Here is a 22,836-nt window from a genome sequence, read left to right as displayed (position 1 = left end):
AGCAGGAGGAGAAACCATTGCAGTTGATTTGATGACCCAAATTAGATAGTTAAAAATGAAAAGGTAAGGAGTCAAAAGTATATGTATAAAGTTGGTTTGGTGAAAAAAGAGCTAATTATTTGCGATACTGATCATATTCAACAAATGAGAGAAAGAGACATGGCTTCTCTTGACAGTCGGAGGCTGGCGGCAGTGAGGTTGTTCTCCTGGCATTCTGGAGTGTCGCTGTGGCAGTAAAGCTCTTCGAACCTTGGGGAAACAGCGGTGCTGACAGTGGTGGCACCAGCAAAGCCACATCTGTGGTCGAAACGGGAGTCGTGACTTGGTGGCTGGGTGAATGTGGGTGTAGCAGCAAAGAGATGGCACCTAAAGTGGGGCGATCCCTATGTCGGTGGGACCGATACAGGAGATGGCCAGGCGCTGGAGGTCTCTCTTGAGGCTCAGTGCCATTGGGTTGGGTTGGAAGACTGATATTCTGATCTTTCTGCTTTTTTATTTTACTTATTTCTAAGACCTTTAATGCTGGACTCTTTACTATTCCAGCCTCTCTAATGTGGTGACTATAAACTTTTCACTGTCCTTATTTGAGTCCAAGTGACAATAAAGTCAATTCAACTAAAGTTGAAGAAAAGGTTGGGAAGATGGCATGACAGGAGTTCAAAGGAGGGAAAGGTCAGCCCTTGATTGTGGATCTGAAAGATAAATACAGGCCGTTTCTTTATAAGAGATGAGGATCTGTGGAAACAACAAAGAAATTTGATCAACCGTGCACATGAATCAGTCTGAAGTCACATGTCATCAGATAAAAGTCCACGGTCCGAAAGCTTGTGATTTCAAATAAGCCTGTTTGACTCTAACCTGGTTTCATGTGACTTCTGGCTTTGCCCACCCCAGTCCAACACCAGCACCTCTGCATCATCACATGAATCAGTACAAGCTAATGGAATGTTAGCCTTCGTGTCAAGAAGTGCATTTCAGAAATGAAGAAGTGAAGTCTTGATTAGACTTGCTGGAATACTACATTGCACAACAGGGAGCTAATTCACCAAGCAAAAGAAAGGTATAAAGTAAATTCATGTATTCAGTGTAACTGAGATTTTTCTTATTAGACTTTGTTATTTTGTGAAAACCAAAAGAACTGCAGATGCTGTAAATCAAAAAGTTTGTTACTTTGGGCATTGTCTGTTAAGTGTTCAGCAGCAAAAAATTAAGCCCTAATTAATACCATCTTACCAGCTGGCTCACCTCTCCCTGCCATCGCATTGAATCTTGCTGTGTCCTCTTATAAATTCTTTCCAATTGACCAGAGCAATGTAGAACTCACTTCCTCCAGCAAGGCACAACTTGGTGACTTGTTTTGTAAATTTCCAGATGTCCTTCCTTTTGAAGACAAATCAAACTTTTATTAGCATTTTGCTTTGTTGTTAAATGTTTTCCTTACACTTAACAGCAGTAGTTTCTTCTCTGCAAAGCAATAATTCTTTGTCTTGCCCCCACGCCTCTGTATAAGTTTATAACATGCAGAATTTCTTCTACTCTATCAAGATGAGAATCTGTCACTTACTTTTCGATTGCTTTTGGTATGGATTAATTTCCCCATGGCAACCACACCATGAATCTGTTTTTGGAAAGAAGTTTAGAATGAACTTGTCATCCCTTTACAGTGACAATGGGAACTGCAGATGCTGGAGAATCCGAGATAATAAAGCGTGGAGCTGGATGAACACAGCAGGCCAAGCAGCATCTCAGGAGCACAAAAGCTGACGTTTTGGGCCTGGACCCTTCATCAGAAAATTCTTCTGATGAAGGGTCCAGGCCCAAAACGTCAGCTTTTGTGCTACTGAGATGTTGCTTGGCCTGCTGTGTTCATCCAGCTCCACGCTTTATTATCCCTTTACAACGAGTTCTGTTTCACTCTAAATTAAATTTGACATTTTGAAGCATAACAATCTTGTAACGTTCAGTATTCGTAATGCTATGCTTTGGCCCAATATTCACCAACTTGCTGCACGAACTGATGTGATCAACCATATATATATCTCTACTTTTGAGCTAAGTACCTCAAAGCCAATGCGCTTCTTCACTGTGGCCATTCTCTCTGGTAGAGCAATCGTTTCCACTCTTGTATCCAAGTGATGCCAGCTTGAACATTTGTGGTCAGCATATGGGGTTTAGACATTTGTTGCAGGCAGTAATAATAGTGAGCACTGCTTATGTTGCTCCTGATGCAAGTATAATTGAACTTGAATCATTTTAATTTCTATGTGCCAGAAGTCAGGTGTTGTGGGAGAGAGTTCTCATTGAAGGGCAGTGGGTGCCTAATCAAGGAACTGGATATTGTGAAGTTGGGGGTTTCTTTCCCTCTGGCTGTCAGTTCTCATCGGGCAGGGTTTGGGAAACCTGGTCAAGACAGATGAGTTGTTTCAGTGCTGTGTGATTCTATGATCTCTGCCCCCAGAACCTTGGATGCAACACAGCTCAATGTGGTAATACTGTTTCTTTCTCCAGATACTGCTTGAGTAGCTGAGTATTTCCAGCATTTTTGTCTTTATTTTCAATGAGATTATTGTTTTGACATCGTGAGAAGAGGACAGAAAATGTTCAAACCTCAGCTTTTCAAAATGCTGAGATGTATTTCCTTAGCAGTAATTTTACTTCACAAAGAAAACATTTGTAAAACAAACATCTGCTTTTATTTGAGGCTTAATGCAAATAGTTCTTGAATCTCTGAAGCCCAAACAGTTGTTTTTTTTAAAAAGTGTTTCATGTAACACATAATGGTTTATTAACTGAATATTTGCAGGCTTTGCTGTCGGTTCATGACACAGTAGCTATGAAGAATTATGACCCTGTCTTGCCCCCTATGCCTGATGATCTTGATGATGAAGAAGATTCAGTGAAAATCATTCGACTTGTTAAAAACAAAGAGCCTCTGGTAAAATTATTTCTTTAGATTGTATTCTGCCTTGTTCTTTTCTGGCTACCTAAAAGCCTGTTGCAATGTTTATGTCTGTATCTGAATTACCCTTTAGAATTGCCCAGCATTTTCCTTTTCGCAGGTTGTAGATATCTTTTTATTCTTAAGTCTGTCTGTTGTACCATTCATACATTTACTAAAGTGCACCTTTTGATGGGGACTTGTATGATATGCACAACCTATTACTGGAAGAAATAGGACCAAGTTTGCAAAATTTAAATTATGGATTAAGCCATGCATTGGTTTAAAAATTGCTAAAACAAAGCTATTTTCATTCCAAGTTCAAATTCAATATGATGATATTTGAGCCGTAATGAAGGGAATGCAGTTGTTTCGACAGCGCCTTTTTACACAGCTGCAGAATCATGGCGGGTGGAGGGAGTAACCAAAGATGTACTTGTATACTTAGATGAATGCATGGTTAGCTGGCTACTTTGCTGTCCCTGTTATCTACACTATTAATTAACAGCTATTGCTGTTAATAGTTCCAGCTGTACTGGCTGTAAGCCGCAGAATGCCTTCCTAATGTCCTTCCATCTTCCTCCTTCAAGATTTTCCTTTAATAGCTATTCTTTTTGTCATGACATTTGGACCCTTTCTGAAATCTCCTTTGACCATTTGTTGATTTTTTTTTTCCTGCTTGCAGTTGTTCTCCTTTCTTATAGCATAAATAAATGTAACATAAATGCGAGTTTCTTTTAGCCCAGTTCCAATATGTACTGAACTCAAAGGCTATGGATGCTAGAATTTTGAAATTAAAGGCAGAAATTGCTGAAATTCTCGGTAAGCCAGGCAACTTTGGAGAGGAAAGGATCATTGACCTAACATGTTAACTTTGTTTCTGTCTCCATAGATGCTGTCTGACCTTTACATTTCTAGTGTTTCTGTTCATGACTTCTGCTGGATGTTTGTTACGTCCAATAAATGTTGCTTACTACAGATTGGTCTTGATCTCCTATTTGTTCCTGAATTAATGCTCAAAATTTCTACAAATTATTTTAATTGAACTTAAGAAACTGAAAAAAATAATTGAGCAGTAATCTTTCAGTTTATGCAGTATTCAAGTAACCAAAAGTAGAGTTGATGTGTTTTATCACACTTTTGTCTGAAAATGCTTTCAACTTCTTTGTTCTGTGGTATATTTTGCAGTTAATGAATTAATTATAATTGAAGTGTAAAGCAAATATCAGTGTTCCAATTCTTTCCATCTCAAGGCTTCCTTTTATGATTCCAACTTCAATATCCATTATTAACATTTCTGTAAAAACTTCTTTCTGAAATCCTAGTCTTTCTTTGATTCAAATGGTTTCAATACGCTGTTTAAAAATTCAATTATGCATTTGCCATTACTGGATGTTGCATTCCCTTACATCCATTTACAGTCACTTCATCCACTCAGAGTGTAGGGTTCTCAGATTTCACTGATGTTAGTCCTTCTCGAATGGGACTTTCTTTAAAAAAACACTTAAGCTGTGATGTTGAAGCCAGGCTGTTTTTTCAATGAAATATAACTGTAATAATTGAAAACAAGCCTTATCCCTGTCATGAGTAAAATTTTATTTTGGAACATTTTATTTGAATTAATCTTCAAAGTTTGCAAGTATATTTACAAAAGAAATGAAACAATTATTTTGTCAGTAAGTATTTTGAGAACTAGCATTTTGGTATTGAATTTCTTTCCTCATTTTGCTTAGCAATAGACTTGTGAAGGATTTGTGTTCATTTTCTTTTTTGTTGGATTGATAGGGAGCCACAATAAGAAGAGATGAAAGCACTGGTGCTATTGTTGTGGCAAGAATCATGCGAGGAGGCGCTGCAGACAGAAGTGGTACAAATTTATTCTTTGGACATTTTTATGAAACATCCTCAAAATCTAATAATTGAGATTGGGCAACATAAATTGCTGTTTTCTTTAGATAGGGGATTTGGGTGTTGTTGGTTAGGCTAGCATTTGTTGCCCATTTCTGATTACCCTTGAGAAGACATTGGTAAGCTGCCTTCTTGAAAATACTACAGTCTGTATAGTCTAAATATACCCACATTGCTGTTGGGAAAGGAATTCCAGGATTTTCACCAAGTCAAGAACTGCTGACACTATTGTTCCAGGTCAGGATGTTGTGTGGGTTGGAAGGTAGTTTGCAGGTGGCAGTATCATCTTTAGGTGATAGAGGCTGCAGGTTTAGAAAGTGCTGTTGAAGGTGGTTTGATGAGTTGCTGCACTGCATCTTGTAGAAGTACACACTGCAGCCACTTGAATGTTGATGGTGGAGAGACTAAATATTGAAAGTGATGAGTGGGCTGCTCTGTCTTGGACATTGTCCAGCTTCTTGAGTGTCGTTTGTACTGCAGTCAGACAGGCATGTGGAGAGTATTCCATTACACTCCCAACCTGTACCTTGTAAGTGATAATGGGAACTGCAGATGCTGGAGAATCTAAGATAATGAAATGTGAGGCTGGATGAACACAGCAGGCCCAGCAGCATCTCAGGAGCACAAAAGCTGACGTTTCGGGCCTAGACCCTTCATCAGAGAGGGTACCTTGTAAGTGGTGGGCAGACTTGGGAGAGTTAGAAGATGAGTTATTTGTCTGAATGTTCCTAGTCTCTGACCTATGACATTTGAATATCTGGTCCATTACAGTTTAAGGTCAACAGTAAATTGTAAGACGATATTGCTGGGGCAATGCCAGCAAATGGTAATGTCATAGAATGTCAAAGGAAGTGGTTAGATTCTGACTTGTTGGAAGTGACCATTGCCTAACACTTGTGTTAGTTATTACTTGTCACTTGCCAGACCAAACCTCGGTATTGTTCAGTGGAATACTTCAGTATTTGAGGAGATGTGAGTGGTCCTGAATCTTGTTTATTCACCAGTGAACATCCCATTTCTGCTCTTATGATGGATGGAAGGTTGTTTATGAAGCAGCTGATTGTTTGGCTGTACAACAATCACCTGAGGAATACCTGCAACAACGTGCTGGGATTGAGATGATTGACCCCCAGTGTTCATAAGCATCTACTAGGTATGACTCAAACCAAGAGAGTTTACCCTGATGCCCAATGTGTTCAGTTTTGCTCCATAATGCACACTTGGTCAAACACTGCCTCGAGTCAAGGGCATTCACTGTCACTTCACCTCTGGAGTTCAGTTCTTTTGTTCATGTTTCAAACAGGACTGCAATGAAGTCGGGAGCTGAGTGGTTGTGACAGTACACTTCAGCTTTGTCTTGTGCTCTGATATGTTGGACATCCCATCATTGAGGATGGGGACTCTCCTCCTCTTTTTTTGTGGTTTAATTGTCTGCCAATGTTTATAACTAACTATGGCACGATTTCACAGCTCAGACCTGATCCGTTGAATGTAGAATTGCTTTGTTCTAACTATTGCATGTAATTCTGTGTTGTAGCTTTGTCACAATGGTACCTAATTTTTAGGCGTGCTTGGTGCTTGTGGTATGCCCTCCTAGTCTTTTCATTGCCATCAAATAAAGGAGTCAACCCTGGTCAGTGTTAGTGGAAGAGTGCAGGCCAAGTGGTTACACATTGTGGTTGAATGCAGTCCTACTGTTGCAGATGCCTGACTGTGCCCACTTTTATGTTGTTAAATCCATTTGAAATCCATCTCATTTATCACAATAGTTCCATACAACACTAATGGGTATCCACAACATGAAGCTGGGACTTCCACTTCACAAGAACTGTGCTAAGATCAGTCCTACCAATACTAGCATAGACAAGTACATCTGATAAAGATGATGCCTAAATTGACTTTTCTTTCTTCACTCCTGAACATCTGCTACAGAATCAATCTCGCAACCAAGTTCTTTAAGACTCAGCCAAGTCAGTCAGCAGTGGTAGGACTGATCCATTCTTTCTAAAGAGGTTTGAAATACCCCACCCAGCGTACATTCTTTCCCTTAGCCACCTTCTAACTTCTCCCAAATGATGTTAAATGTGAAAGAAACCAATTCATCTATTAACGCGGAATGATAAGTAGTAATCAGCGCAACTCCTCCTGACTTCATACCATGGTGCTTCTGCCTTTGATGGGTCTGTGCTGTTGTTTCGACAGGACACAACCAGGGAAGATGATAGTATCAGAGACATTGTCCGCGTAGGTATGATTCTATAGCTGTGACTCTGGGGGGCAGTTCTCCTAATTTTGGCGCAAGCCTCAAAGTTGTAATAAGGGTGTTCGACAGAGCTGGGTTTACTGTTGTCCTTTGAAATGCCTTGGATAAAGCTCCATGGTTTTTGAGACTTTACAACTGAGTGGTTTGCTTGTCCATTTCAGACAGCACTTGAGAGTAAACACAATACTATGGATCTGGAGTCACATTACAGGCCAGATAGGTGAAGATGGCAGATCTCCCTTCTGAAAGGAATATTGTACCCTGAGGGCTTTGAAGGTTCAACCATTGAGCATGTACAACACAGAAATCTATCAAGTTAAATGGATACAATTGACATCAAGGAATATGGGGAGGCACAGTTATATGGGAAAGTGGTGTTGAGTTAGGTGATAAACCACATTCTGAATGCTACTGCTGTGTTCAAGACATTATTACAAAAAAGCCATCTAGTTTACTTCTGATTATGTGGTCACCATTCTTGAGACTAGCTTTTTTTAAAAATTTTAGGTTAATAGTTTGGGCCTTGAGACATTGTCACAACCCCATGACTTTCTCCTGTTAATATACGCAGCTGAAATATTTTTTGTTAAAATAGGTCTTATCCATATTGGAGATGAGCTGAAGGAAGTTAATGGAATTGAGGTTGATGATAAAAGACCAGAGGAGATCATTCAGATATTGGTATGTATGTCCTTTGACACATTTGATGTTCTTTTAAGTCCCTTGGGAGTTTCCCACTCTCAACAAATTGCTAAGAACTACCTTTCAGTCTGTCCTTAGATCTGTCCCGTTATTCAGTTAAAAATTTATATCTTATTACTTCATCCATATTCTCTGTTCAGATTTCTCTGAATGTTCTACTTTGGTGCATTCATGATTTTAAAAAAAACCAACAACCAGGAGCGGAAGTAGGCAATTCAGGCCTTTGAATCTGCTCTGCCATTGCATACAATCATTGCTGATCTCATCGGCCTCAACTCTGTTTTCCTGCCTGCTCCGCATAATCCTTCACTAATTAAAAATCTATTTATCATCTGAAATTTATTCAGTGTCCCGGGATCCACTGCCCCCTTGGGTAGTGAATGCCACAGATTCATGAGCTTTTGAGGGAAGTAATTTCTTCTCATCTGTTTTAAATTTGCCACCCTTTAGCCTAAAACCATCACATCTCCTTCTACATTGCCTCACAAGGAGAGATGTCTGCTCTATATCTATTTTGCCAATCTCTTTTAGGATCTTATGTACCCCAATTAAATCTTGTCTCAACCTTCTAAACTCAAGCAAGTATAGGCCTAAACCGTTCAGTCTCTCCTCATAACAGAAGACTTTCATCTCTGGAATTAATCTAGTAACCCGGCTCTGAATTGCATCCAATGCAATTATATCCTTCAAGTAAGGAGACCTAAACTGGATACAGTACTCTGGATGTGATCTCATCAATGCCTTGTAAAATAGCAACAATACCTCCTTGCTTCTGTACACTGTTCTCTTTGCAGTAAATACCAAACTTCCATTTGCCCTCCTTTATCACTTGCAGTAGCTGGATACTAGTCTTTTGTGACTCATGAGTGAGAACACACAGACTCCTGTGCATCAAAACATTTTGAAGTTTCTCTCCATTCAGAAAACAAGTTGCTTTTTCATTTTTCCATCCCAAATGGATAACCTGGCACGTATCCACGTTAAATTCCATCTGCTAAATATTGGCCCATTCATGTAACCTATCCATAGCCATTTGTAAAGGGCATAAGAGAGTAGAGTGGAGCGATTCATGTTGAATTGTGAATCAAAGGCTAGCACAGGCATAATAGTCTAGCTTCTTCAGGTGTTTGTTTTAAATACTTTTGGATCTATAAACTAGACAGTGTATAAGTTATAACAGCAGCATTCTGAGCAAAGAAGTCTCCACCCAGGAAATGAGAGTTAGAACATTGGAGAATATAAATTTTAAGGAAGGAACAGGAAAAATTCACTTTTGAGGAAATAGTTAGGAGACAGTGACAGTCATACGACAAAAGACAATTATTTGTTCACATCAAGCTAAATATCAAGAGACCCATTTCACCCAAAGGGTAATGGAAAGTTTCTTTCCCAAAATGCCAGTGAGGGTATTCCAATCAGAAATTTCATAATTGTGATTAATTTTTGTTTGCTAAAAATATGAACAGCATGGAATCAGTATTGGTAAATTCACTTAAAATTTGCCTCATTGTCTAATTGAACGGAAGAACAGACTCACAAGGATGAATGATTCCTCCTATTCCTATATATAGCATGTTAAAATGGTGTCCATTTTCGTCTTTAATGTTTGTTTTTGTAGCCTAATTTGGTCTAATTCACTATGTACAGGTGCATAAATTGCATAAATCTTGTGCACAAATTGGTGTGCTACAAAAAAAATTTGCAAACATGGATTTATCCAGCTCAGCTTTTAATGTCTTCCTAACAACTTAAGTAGATAGCTGTACAATCTAGATATTATTCCTCATGCATAAAATTTTACTGTTCATTGCACTTTTTTCAGCTATTTTCTCACTCTACTTTTGTGACAAAGAAGTCACCAGTCATATGGAGACATTGAAGAGTGGATAACAAAAGCTGTTTGACATAACCATACAAATTGATGTTGTCCCTTGGAGCAAATTAGGTCTTAATGCAGGAAGAGGCTTCAGTTGATATCCCATGAAAACTTTTCAATATCATAGGAATTTAAAACAGATCTTTTGGAAAAACTGAATAGTTATTTTCAAAATAAATTTTAAACCGTTCTAATATTTTCTTTGATGCAAGCAGCTAATCCATTTTCCACGTTTTTATTGTTAATGCTTGGATATTTCTAGCATTATATTGCTATTTGTTAATATTTGGTTATTATTTGCCTGAATCTGTGAACATCAGATCTTTGTCTTTGTGATGGTCTTCATTTATAAAAGAATGTGGCTGCTTAGTGAAAATTTAAAATAAATCCAGGGAGCAGATCCGAGGTAGTCATCCTGACAGACATAGAGCTCAAAGATGATGATGTGTCTGGTTAATGGATGCTGGTCCACTTGGAATAAGCGAACATTAAAAGAAACTAAGAAAGGTTATTAATAATGATAGACTAATTTTATTCTTTTCAAAATTCTTTGCATTGTTGGTTACTTTGGTCATTGTAAGTTTTTAATTATTGCATTTGTAATTTAATAATATTGTAACTAATATGTGCAATTTTTAATTTTGCCTAGGCTCAGTCACAAGGAGCAATAACTTTTAAAATCATTCCTGGCATGAAAGAGGAGACTCCAGCTAAAGAAAGCAAAGTAAGTAAATTAACCGATAAAAATTGTAACAGGAACAAACCTTATTTTTCAGAACATGACATGGCTTATACTGCTTTTGTTGAATTTATTACAGTATGTTCATCAGACAATATTAGAACTGATCAACTGCTTTCTGCTGTTTCTTTAGTCGGAAACTTCTAGTATGAATCATAGATTATGAAGTTAGTGTAATAGGTTGCCGATGCAATTTGTCAGCAGGCAGTTCACCCTTGTAGATCCAGCTCCAGTTTGCTTGAGATTGTGATGAAGGTTAAGGAATTGTCAAACTGATCAGCTCAGATATTGTTTTCTTTGTCAGAAGTACATGTATTGAATGGAGTTTTAATTTGTAATGGCTTTATCATGTGCATTGAATTCTTTGAGCAATAAATATTAAAATTATTTGTACAAGGAAGGAGGAATTATGATTCTGAAATAATTGCAGTTATTTGATTAGCCAACTCTAATTGGCATTTGAATCGTATTTCAAATATTAAGCTGTTTCAGTTTTCAAACAAGAAGTTGGGAAGTGAATAAACAATGTAGCTGCAACTTGGAACTTTAATGTTAGCTTAATATAGACTTTGGGGAAGACAGAGGAAAAGGCTGAATTTCATTCTTGGTATGAACGGATAGAACAGAATGCTAGCTGTCTGAATTTCTTCCATTATATTTATTCTTATCTGATTGATTAGCCATGCAGAATCCTTGGCAAATGTTTACGACAAGCAACTGGAAGAATTCAGAAACAAAATGTCATCAGGCTGCCCTGTCAATGTCTTGATTTCAACATCAGGAAAGTGCTTTTGCTATGATATAATGTCTTCCCCCAATTGGCTATTCTTACAGCCTCTTTGAATGAGGTTCTGTCTTAATAATTAGTTTTGACATTTTATAATTTTAGCTGTCCTAGCTCACAGTTGTTAAAATTTGGGTTCTTGCTGGTTATGATAATTACAATAGCTGGCCATGTTATGTTGGCCTGTACCACACTTGGGAGAAGAGGCTTCTAACAGAGTATTGGAAGATTCATCAGTTCAGCTGCTGTCTTGATCCAGAGTTTTTCTCTTGATGGATAACATAAGGAAGTCAAGCTCCAAAGGATAAATTTGGAGTAGTGAAGACGAGGCCACCGGACAATATAATCCAGTATTTTTAAAAGTAAAACAGTTCAGTAAACAATGATTAGTAAGCTCTTACGCGAAGAAAATGCACAATGTCATCGTGAATAACATATTTTTGTACTGTTCTTATTTGTAATTGTACAAATTACAAAAAGCTTTTTGTGGCAAGCCCAGTCTGCTCTTCATGTAATTGCATTTTAGACTAACTTGTACTTCTTAAACAAAGCATAAAATACAGTTATACAGTGAGCTGTCTTAACTTGGGTATCAGTCAGGCCTGTTCACAATTAACAAGTAGCTGGTTTTGATTTGAGCAGTATTATTTGATGTAATGTCAAGAATAAGGTTGCACTGTGTTGAAAGATTTTGGACTATTCCCGTGTTTGCACCAGAAATCTGGTTTAACACTGAGCAATTTTTTCTGCATCTACTTGCGTCTCTGTATATAAAATAATTTGTGTTCTGACAAACAAAGCTATGACTTGTTACTGATATAATTAGTTGTTTACATCTTGAGTTAAATAGTTGCAGGAACTGATGTCTATCTTTAGAAAACCTCAATATGAACAATCTATCAGCATACTTTCTAAAACAACAACTTTTATATTATGATTGCATTAAAATGGTCATTTTATATACGTACATGTTTTAAAATGCTTCCTGCAAATGTAATAATGGATATGCTAAAACATAATATTCACTTTAATGTTACTTACTGTGAGGAACTCTATCTACAGAATTTCACAAAATAGGGCTTGGTCTGTGCTGCTCCATTTCTACACAGCAGGTGATTCACTTTCTATTAAACATTGCTGAAAAATACATGAATTGTGTATTTGTCCTATGGAAATGGCTGGAATGCATTAACGTGGGCAGTATTGTGTTTAGTCTGTGAATCTTGCCTGGATCCGCATCAAATTTTGCTCCTAACTTTGTAAAATTGGCAAAGTTACATTATGTTTTGCAGAATACCTAGAATCGGTAAACACTTATAAACGACTTCAGCTTTATTTTGTCTTAGGAAATGCATCTGTTAATTGACAGCTCCATACTGCTGTTCATGTTTATGTTAGCATACAATAATCAGTCATCACACTAGTCAAGAAACGTTGAAATGTCTGCAGTGGTATAATGCCCAATACCATTCAACCTACTGTAAGTGGATATTGCAATTAAAGCCAATGACATGCAGATGTGGATGCAAAATATTAATTGCATAAGATAGAATAATATTATTTTATTTTAGTGGGTTGCTAAATCTGATGTTACATCATCCTACATGGTTGACTTTTTTTTGTCAAGCAGAGAACAAATGATCTTAAATAGCGTTTTTTACAAACTTGGCATCCCTATTGAACACTGCTAAAATATTCTATTATAGTTAATTGGATCTGTTCAATGGTATCGTTTGAGATATAAATATTCCATTCAAATCTTTGAGAACTGCCCTTGCTGTTAGTACAATGGATCTTTTATACCCCTAGGATATGTGTCTTCAGTTTAACTTATTGTCCTAAGTACAGCACCTCTGGCAACACAATGCTTCTTTACTATTGCGCTGGTGTATATAGCATGTTTTGAATCATGTCATTGTCATATGTTTGTGTTAGAAACTTTATTCATGCAAGGCTGCCAGGCTGTTGATTAAACCATACTGAGATTGAAAAGATTTTAATGAAAATTTTAAACAATTTCGTTTGATGTTTGTTTAAAGCTATTTCATGACGCGTGCATTTTTGTCTATCTAACCATAATAAGAGAATCAGATGCAGTGACTTCTCTTTCTTCTATCACATCATTCCTTTAACCCCCCTCCTGCCCACCTGAAAAATATTCCACCTGCAGAATAATCCTCAGCAACTTCATCTGAAGGCCCAGTGTTGGCCTTCGTATGTATGGTAAAGGCATCCAACTTTACTTCAGCACCACCACCTTGCTGAATTCCTCTATCGTTGCTAAATCCTCAGACTGCTTGTATGCTATTCAGTATAGGGTAATCAGAATTTTTCTCCAGTGAAGCTGAGGATTAGCAGATAAGCCAAGATTTCATTGAATGGCAGAACAAACCTGATGGGCTCAATGGCCTACTTCTATATCTAATGGTTCTAACAAGCTACCTGTCTTTTCAAATATATTCAGGGACTTTGCCTCCATAACCTTCTGCTGCAGAGATTTCCTTAGGCATACCACTCACTGAGTAATGAAGCAGCTCCACGTCTTGATCCAAAATTGCTTACTGTGCATCTTGAGACCATGACCCCTTGTTCTGAACTCTTCAACAAGGGGAACCATCATCCAGTCTGTCCCGCTTATCATACTTCTATATGTTTCAATGAGATCCCCCCTCATTCGTCTAAACTCGAGTCAATACAGGCCTTGTCAACCAAATCTCCTCTCAGACAGTAAACTTAACATCCCAGGAATCAGCCTGGTGAACCTTTGTTACACTTCTCTGTGGCAAGTATATCTGTTCCAATTGCGTTTTTATCTAAAAGTCCACCACAAGCTTAACCCAATTATTCCAACATTAAGCATGAAACACGTGCTGTACTGTTTGGTATCACTAAATTCCACATGTACCTATTCAATAAACAATTCACTTTGGAAACTGATCAAAAGTCATTGGAAATAAATTAGCACAAACTGCTGACAATTATGTGAGTACAACTTCAACACCCGTGACCTAGTACCAAAGTTGTTACTTTAGAGACACTGATCTATGTACCAAATCTAAATGAGAATTCAGAAATTCTCGTAGATTTGCAGTTCAACAATTTTGGCATTGAGTTGCAAAATTTAGAAAAGGTCGATATCGGTGTGATAATCAGATCCCATCTGACAAAAGGCCATAATATACATGCAGTTGTTCAAGCACAGTGTGCCAAATGGAGCACAGATCACGTGACAGCCTCACTAAATTATCCCACATCCAGCAGTCTCACCGAGCAACTGGCTTGTACCATTAAAGCATTTAGTGTGAAGTGCAGGGTGCCAAAACAGAATCTTCATATTTTTGTGCTACTGCTCTGAGTTACACCTGTAGATATGGGCTTACTATCAACAGCAGAGATCATATTTGAAATGTAAGTTAGGACAACCCCAACAATTCAGCACTTGTCCAAGTTCTCAGAAATGCAGACCATAAGACATCGGCGAGGAAGTATGCTGTTCAGATCATCAAGTCTGCTCCAACATTTAATGAGATCATGGCTGATCTGATAATCCTCAACTCTGCTTTCCTGCCTTGTCTTTCTACTGCTTGATTCCCTTACTGTTTAAAAATGTATTTCAGTTTCAAATATACTTATTAACCCAGACTCGACAGCCACCTGCAGTAAAGAATTCCATAGATTCACTACCCTCTGAAAGAAGAAATTCCTCCTTTGCTATTCCCTGGACAAACTTCTTAGAAAACACAGCAGAAGCAAGACTGCTCGTGACTGCTCACTTAATCGTGTGTCATGAGTAGGATAGAAGGTCAGAGTCAGAATTCCTGGCCAAGGAACTTGGTTACCCCCAAGTATTCTAAAGCATATCATGAGCCAAGACGCCTCAATGTCACAAAGCAAATGAAGCAACAGTGAACCAAAACAGATGTCAACTTAGGAAACAGTAATGCTCCAAATGTGTGTTGAACACACACGCATATAGATACTCTCAGATTATGAAGGTGTGAGAGACTGTTTTACCAACATCCAATACTCTGAATAACATGCAAGAGACTAACACACTTACAAGTCAAAAACAGCCAGGTATGAAGTCCAAATCTCCCAAAGATTGTACCATCGTAAGACCTAGGACAATTGTCAAACTCTTTTAAATCATACAGACTGTTAGATTCTTAAAACTCATAATTTCCACAGTCCTGTTCCTCTGAATCATTTACAACTAGCTAATTCTATGTGTATTTTCACTGTTGCTATACTAACTCACTAGTGCTCTTCACAATTTTTAAAACTTCTATCGGATCCCCTTTTAACTTGTGCTGTTTCAAGAAAACCAACCCCAGCATATAGAGTCAGAATATGCGAATGGACCATTTGGTCCATATCCCTCTGAACCTTTTCTATTCCTGTACCTGTCCAAATGTGTTTGGTTAGAGAGAACATTACGGCTGTACTCGGGCAGGATATTCCTGAGACATTGTCCAATGAAATTATATGGGTGGAACATAAAAATAAGAAAGGGATAATCACCTTGTTGGAATTGTATTATAGGCTCCATAATGGTCTGCGGGAAATTGAGAAGTAAATATGTAAAGAGATCTCCGATATCTGTAAGAATAGTAGGATTGTAATGGTGGGGAATTTTTAACTTTGGAAATGTAGACTTGGAACTATCAGAGTGTAAAGGGCATGGGTGGGGAGGAATTAAAGTGTGAATAAGAAAACTTCCTTATTTAATATTTGGATCTACATACTAGAGAAGGAGAAATACTTGACCTTCTGGGATGTAAGGCAGGGCAAGAGACTGAGGTGTCAGTGAGGGAGCACTTTGGGGCAAGTGATCATAACTTTCAGTTTTAAAATAGTTATGGAAAAAGATAGAACTGATCAAAACCATAAAGTTCTAAGATGGAGTAAGGCCAATTTGACAGTATTAGACAGGAACTTTCAACAGTTGATTGGAGGAGGCTATTCGCAGGTAACAGGACAGTTGGGAAGTAGGAGGTCTTTAAGAATGAAATAATGAGAGTTCAGAGACTCTGTTTGTTGGTGTCGAGGGCAAGGCTGGTAGGTGTAGGGAATGCTAGTTGACTAGAGAAATTGAGGCTCTGCTCAAGAAAAAGAAGGAAGCATATCTCAGGCATAGACAGCTGGAATTGCGTGAATGCTTAGTGGTGTATAAGAGCTGTCGGAGTACACTTAACAAGGAAATCGGGGGGCAAAACGGTGACAGGAGATGACTTTGGCAATAGAGTTAAGGAAAATCCAAAGAGATTCTATAAATACATTAGGGGCAAAAGAGTAACAAGGGAGAGAATAGGGCCCCTTAAAGAACAGTGTGGCAGTCTATGTGTGGAACCACAGAAGATGACTGTGATAGTAAATGAATATTTTGAGTCAATATTCGTTGTAGAGAAGGATTTGAAAACTTGAGAACTTGGGGAAATAAATTCTGATTCCTTGAAAAGAGTTCATATTACCAAAGAGGAGGTGCTGAAAGTCTTAAAATGCATAAATCCTGAGGACTTGATTAGGTTTTCCCACAACTCTGTGGAAAGCAATGGAAGTGATTGCTTGGCCCCTTACTGAGATATTTGTATCTGTGGTGAGGTGCCATAAGACTGAAGGTTGGCTAGAGCCTCAAGCATTTCCTCTCTTTCTGTTTCTTCCCCTGTGAATTTCTTGTAGTACTTCAAAGTAGTCCACATGATATCTGTACCTGTACTGCATTTTCCATTCCATACACTGATGCGTAGTATTCACTAAGTACAGTGCCTCTGCATTCTAAATCCACATACAGATTATCTGTAGTCCCTAATGGACCCTACTGTGTCCCTAGTTATTCTATTGCTCTTTAAGTATTTTTAAAAAATGCTTTGTGTTTTTCCTTATTCAACCCGCTTCTGCTTTCTCATATATCCTCTTAGCTCTCCTAATTGTCTTTTTAAGTTCCTTCGTGCACTTTTTATATTCCTGTCAGGACTCTACTTATCAAACTCTCTTTTTTTCTTAATCATAAAATTTATGGCCCTAGACATCCAAGGTTGTTTTGTCTTAGTCCATCCTTTGTCTTTATGAGGACATATTCGCTCTGTGCTCCCATTATTTCCTCTTGGAATGCCTCCTACTCATGGAGTCATGGAGATATACAGCACAGAAACAGACTCTTTGGTCACACGCATCCATGCCGACCTGATATCCTAAATAAACCTAGTCCCGTTTGCCAGCATTTTGCCCATATCCCTCTGAACTCTTCCCATTCGTATACCCATCCAGATGCTTTTTAAACATTATAATTGTATCAGCCTCCACCACTTTCTTTAGCAGCTCATTCCATACACGCACTACCGTCTGTGTGAATAAGCTGCCCTTGGTCCTTTTTAAAGCTTTCCCCTCTCATCTTAAATCTGTGCCCTCTAGTTTTGGACTCTACACCCCTGGGAAAAGACCATGTCTCTTTACCCTGTTCATGCCTTCATGATTTTATAAACCTCTGTAAGGTCACCCCTCAGCCTCTGATGGTTCAGGGAAAATAGCCCCAGCCTATTCAGTCTCTCCCGAGAGCTCAAACTCTTCAAACCTGGCAACATCCTTGTAAATCTTTTCTCAAGGTTTTCAAGCTCCACAGCATCCATTATACAGCAGGGAGACCAAAATTGCATGCAGTATTCCTGTAATGGCCAAGCCCATGCCCTGTACAGTTGCAGCATGACCTCCCAACTTCTATACTCAATGTACTTCGGGCCTGGTGACCCTTCTAAGGAAACGTTAACTTTGTTTTCTCCTTCTCAGATGCTGCCAGACCTGCTGAGCTTTTCCAGCAACTTTGTTTTTGCCACCTTCTTTATCCTTTCTACCTGTGACTCCACTTTGAGGGAACAATGAGCCTGCACTCCAAGGTCTCTTTGTTCAACAGCAGTCCTCAGGACCTCACCATTGAGTATATAGGCCCTGCCCAGATTTGCCTTTCCAAATTGCAGCACTTTACATTTATCTAAATTAAACTCCATCTGCCGCTCCTCAGCCCATTGGCCCATCTGATCAAGATCTCGTTGTACTTTGAGGTAATCTTTGTTGCTGGCCACTATACCTTCAATTTCACTGTCATCTGCAAACATACTAACCATACTTTCTATGTTCACATGCAAATCATTTATATAAATGGCAAAAAGCAGTGGACCCAGCTCCAATCCTTGTGGCACACAGCTGGTCACAGGCCTCCAGTCTGAAAAGCAACCCTCCACCACTATCCTCTGCCTCCTACCTTTGATTCAGTTCTGTATCTAAATGGCTAGTTCTCCTGGTATTCCATGTGATCTAACCTTGATAACTAGCCTTGCCAATGAGGAAGCTTGTCAAATGCCTTCCTGAAGTCCATATAAGTCATGTGCACAGCTTTGCCCTTCTCAATCCTCCCTGTTACTTCTTCAAAAAACTCAATCATGTTAGTATGACACAATTTCCCATGCACAAAGCCATGCCTCTGGACAAATTCAATTTTAAGTAACTGCTCCCACTTCATTTGGGCCACACTGTGTCTTGGAAAAACTAGCCTTTACCCAGTTTAGAACTTTTATTCCAAGCTAGTCCTTATCTTTCTCCGTCCTAAATTTAGCTAAATTACAGTCACTGCCTCCCAAATTCTCCCGTTTTGATATACCTTCCACTTACCCATGCTCATTTCTGAATATTAGGTGTAGACTGCTCCCTCCTTATGTGGGCTTTCTAGGCTTGAAAAAAAGACTTCTCCTGGACGGAACTTAGGAATTTTCCTCCCTCCATACCTTGTACACTAAAACAATCCAAGTTAATATTTGGGTAGTTAAACTCCTTACCAATGCTGCCTTGTTGTTATTCTTGTGTTTCTCTGAAATTTAATGACGTATTTGACCTGCTACCTCTCCCAGATTATGTTTGTGGCCTACACTGCTCACCCACCAGCTTGTTTGCCCTTTTTGTGTTTTTTTTTTACTTTTACCCATAACACCTCTTTGAATGATCCTTCCAAAAGATCATCCTTCACTGCTAAAATTGAATTCTTAATCACTATCATGATGTACCACCCCTCACCTTCTATGCCCACAGTCCATCTTGTTTGAATACCAACATTTCAAGAATGTTGAGCTTTCAGTCTGGCCCAAGAACCAAAATGTTCCAGCAGTTGTGATGTCACCTGGCAGCAACATGCAGATCAAGGATGTGTGCATAAATTGCACTGTAACTATGATTTATCATTTTAACTAAACTGATTTGAGAGTTTCAAAATATATGCTACTTGTCAATTTAACGCAAGGGATTAATTCTGCATGAAAGAATGCAATACATAAAAATGCTGGGAGTTCGGTGTGGCACTTCTCATTTTATTTTCTGCTCCACTTCCTTATATCTTGGTTGAACTCAGTGTTAAGCAATTTTCTTACTTAAATAAGTAACATGATCATCTTTGGTAAGCTGTGCATTTATGGCCCACGTTTACCTCGCTTGAGAACATGGTAGTGTATTGCTTCCTTTCTGAATCATGTCAGACCACATAGTGTAGGTATATCATTCATGCTGTTTGAAAGAGAATTTCAGGATTTTGATCTAGCACCAGTGAAGGAAGGGCAATATAGTTGTTAGTAAGGATATATATGTGGCTTGGAAGGTTACTCAGGACTCTTGATTTTCCAATATGCCTGCTAACCTTATCATCTTAGATGGTTAAGGTTGTGGTTTGGAGGACCCTTGTCGAGTTGCTGCAGTGTAATTTGTAGATTAACACAAGTGCTGCCACAGTGCTGTCAGTAGAAGAGGAGGTATGAAGACGAAATGGCTAAAACCTTTGGAATGGAAACAAATTAACTTAAAGTTACTTGCCAGTAAAACCTACAGCAGGCTGCAGTCTTCTAAGGACAAAACTGACCAAACATAACATATTCAACAATGTGAAACTTCTTATAAAGGTTACACACATTGGACAGTCACTATTTTGAATAACTTTGTGATGACACCAAGCACTAGAGTACAGTGCCTGTTCAGATAAGTGAAGGCACATACTGATGAAGGAACACTAAGCTATCACCTTACTAGATGCAGTACCATGACCAATATGACCGGAACGAGGCTTTCAAGAATAAAGTTAAAAATGAACTTTGGCAAGTTGAAAGAGCAATATAATTATAATGGAAAGGTATTTTCACCTAAATTGGGATAATTTGAATGAATTAGAGATGGTCTATCATTGATCAAATAATCATCTTCCATTCCACCTTTTTAGTTATAAAGCCCCAAAGCATATTACTTGTAGAAATCTCAACATGACTGCAATGATTAGTTTTGTCGAGGAATATAGTTTGTATTGGTCACTTCCGCACCAGATGTATTCTGAACCCAGTGAGTCTCATTCCCTGGGATCAAGCTAATAATACTTTGCTATTTGATGGATGTCTTTGCTTTTTTGTATTGCTTTGTATTAAGTACATGTTGAGGTTTGGATCTTCTCATAGAAATATGAACTAGTTGTCTTTTCTTTTCAGAATATTATTTAGCTTTTTGATTTGTACTGTCAGATCTTCAAAGAGGTAACTACAGAGGTGGTGGATTGGTTGGCATTTTCCAAAAATCGTAGATTCTGATGAAGTACCTGAGGATTGGAAAATTGCAGATGTGACACATGTATTCCAAAAGGGAGGGAGGCAAAAAGCGGTAACTGTAGGCCAATTAGCCTAACATCTATTGTTGGAAAAGTATTAGAATCATTTGTTAAGAAAGTAATAGCAGCATATTTGAAAAATCATAAACTCGTCAAACATAGTCCGCATTGCAACATGAAAGGGAAAAAGTGTCTGACTAATCTATTAGAGCTTTTGAAGGGATGGGGGGAATCAGTAGACACACATTTGTAGCTCCAAAAGGCATTCAACAAAGTATCCTCAAAAGCTTAAGTCATAACACAAGAACCGATGATGTTGACGATTGTAGAGTGGTGTTGATACAGAATTGGCAAATGGGCAGGAAACAGTGAATAGGGATTACAGAGATAATCAGAACTGCTGATATTGGCATCAGAGATAACACAGTAGGGAGCTGGAGGAACACAATAGGCCAGGCAGCATCAGAGGAGCAGGAAAACTGACATTTTGGGTCTTCATTTTCTGAAGAAGTGCCCTCATACGAAACTGTGTTATCTAGTGGGGATGTGATAATGGGAACTGCAGATGCTGGAGAATCCAAGTAAACAAAGTGTGAAGCTGGGTGAACACAGCAGGCCAAGCAGCATTTCAGGAGCACAAAAGCTGACGTTTCGGGCCGAGACACTTCATCAGAGAGGGGGATGGGGAGAGAGGGGGAGGCAGACCAAAGATAGAGAGTAGGTGCTGAAGTAGGCCATTTGGCCCTTCAAGCCAGCACCACCATTCACTATGATCGTGGCTGATCATCCGCAATCAATATCCTGTTCCTGCCTTATCCCCATAACCCTTGATTCCACTACCTTTTAAGACCTCTATCTATCTCTTTCTTGGAAGTATCCAGAGAGTTGGCCTCCACTGCCTTCTGGGGCAGAGCATTCCATATATCCACCACTCTCTAAGGTGAAGAAGTTTCTCCTCAATTCTGTTCTAAATGGCCTACCCCTTATTTTTAAACTGTCCTCTGGTCCTGGATTCACCCATCAGCAGAAACATGCTTCCTGCCTCCAGAGTGTCCAATCTCTTAATAATCTTATACATCTCAATCAGAACCCCTCTCATCCTTCTAAACTCAAGTGTATACAAGCCCAGTCACTCCATTCTTTCAACATATGATAGTCCCGCCATTCTGGGAATTGACCTTGTGAACCTATGATAGTCCCAACATTCTGGGAATTGACCTCGTGAACCTAGAGACAAAAGAAGATAGGTGGAGAGGAGAGTATAGGTGGGGAGGTAGGGAGGTGATAGGTCAGTCCAGGGAAGACAGACAGGTCAAGGAGGCGGGATGAGGTAGTAGGTAGGAAATCGAGGTGCAGCTCGAGGTGGGAGGAAGGGATGCGTGAGAGGAAGAACAGGTTAGGGAAGCGGAGACAGGCTGGGCTGGATTTGGGATGTAGTGGGTGGAGGGGACGAGCTGGGCTGGTTTTGGGATGCAGTGGGGAAAGGCGAGATTTTGAAGCTTGTGAAGTCCACATTGATACAATTGGGCTGTAGGGTTCCCAGGCGGAATATGAGTTGCTGTTCCTGCAACCTTCGGGTGGCATCGTTGTGGCACTGCAGGAGGCCCATGATTGACATGTCGTCTGAGGAATGGGAGGGGGAGTGGAAATGGTTCGCGACTGGGAGGTGCAGTTGTTTATTGCAAACCGAGCACAGGTGTTCAGCAAAGGGGTCCCCAAGCCTCCGCTTGATTTCCCCAATGTAGAGGAAACCGCACCGGGTACAGTGGATGCAGTATACCACATTGGCAGATGTGCAGGTGAACATCTGCTTAATATGGAAAGTCATCTTGGGGCCTGGGATAGGGGTGAGGGAGTAGGTGTGGGGGCAAGTATAGCACTTGCTGTGGTTGCAGGGGAAGGTGCTGGGTGTGGTGGGGTTGGAGGGGAGTGTGGAGCAGACAAGGGAGTCCCGGAGAGAGTGGTCTCCGGAAGGCAGACAAGGGTGGGATGGGAAAATGTCTT

At 39.3% G+C, this 22,836-nt stretch overlaps 1 protein-coding gene across 18 annotated transcripts in view; it reads left to right on the top strand.

Moving 5' to 3' along the window:
* The window catches only part of mpp7a (MAGUK p55 scaffold protein 7a), a 400,728-nt gene that overhangs the window by 277,894 nt on the left and 99,998 nt on the right, over positions 1-22,836 (top strand). For all 18 annotated transcript variants that reach the window (XM_059639113.1, XM_059639088.1, XM_059639095.1 and 15 more), the window contains 4 exons: positions 2,804-2,935; positions 4,724-4,805; positions 7,705-7,790; positions 10,337-10,411. In XM_059639113.1, the coding sequence (XP_059495096.1) occupies positions 2,804-2,935; positions 4,724-4,805; positions 7,705-7,790; positions 10,337-10,411 (375 nt within the window). The remainder of the gene's footprint in view (positions 1-2,803; positions 2,936-4,723; positions 4,806-7,704; positions 7,791-10,336; positions 10,412-22,836) is intronic.

The sequence above is a fragment of the Stegostoma tigrinum genome, chromosome 2 (assembly GCF_030684315.1).
Source record: "Stegostoma tigrinum isolate sSteTig4 chromosome 2, sSteTig4.hap1, whole genome shotgun sequence".
In the NCBI taxonomy this organism is placed as follows: Eukaryota; Metazoa; Chordata; class Chondrichthyes; order Orectolobiformes; family Stegostomatidae; genus Stegostoma; species Stegostoma tigrinum.
This window is presented reverse-complemented; position numbering and strand designations above follow the sequence as displayed.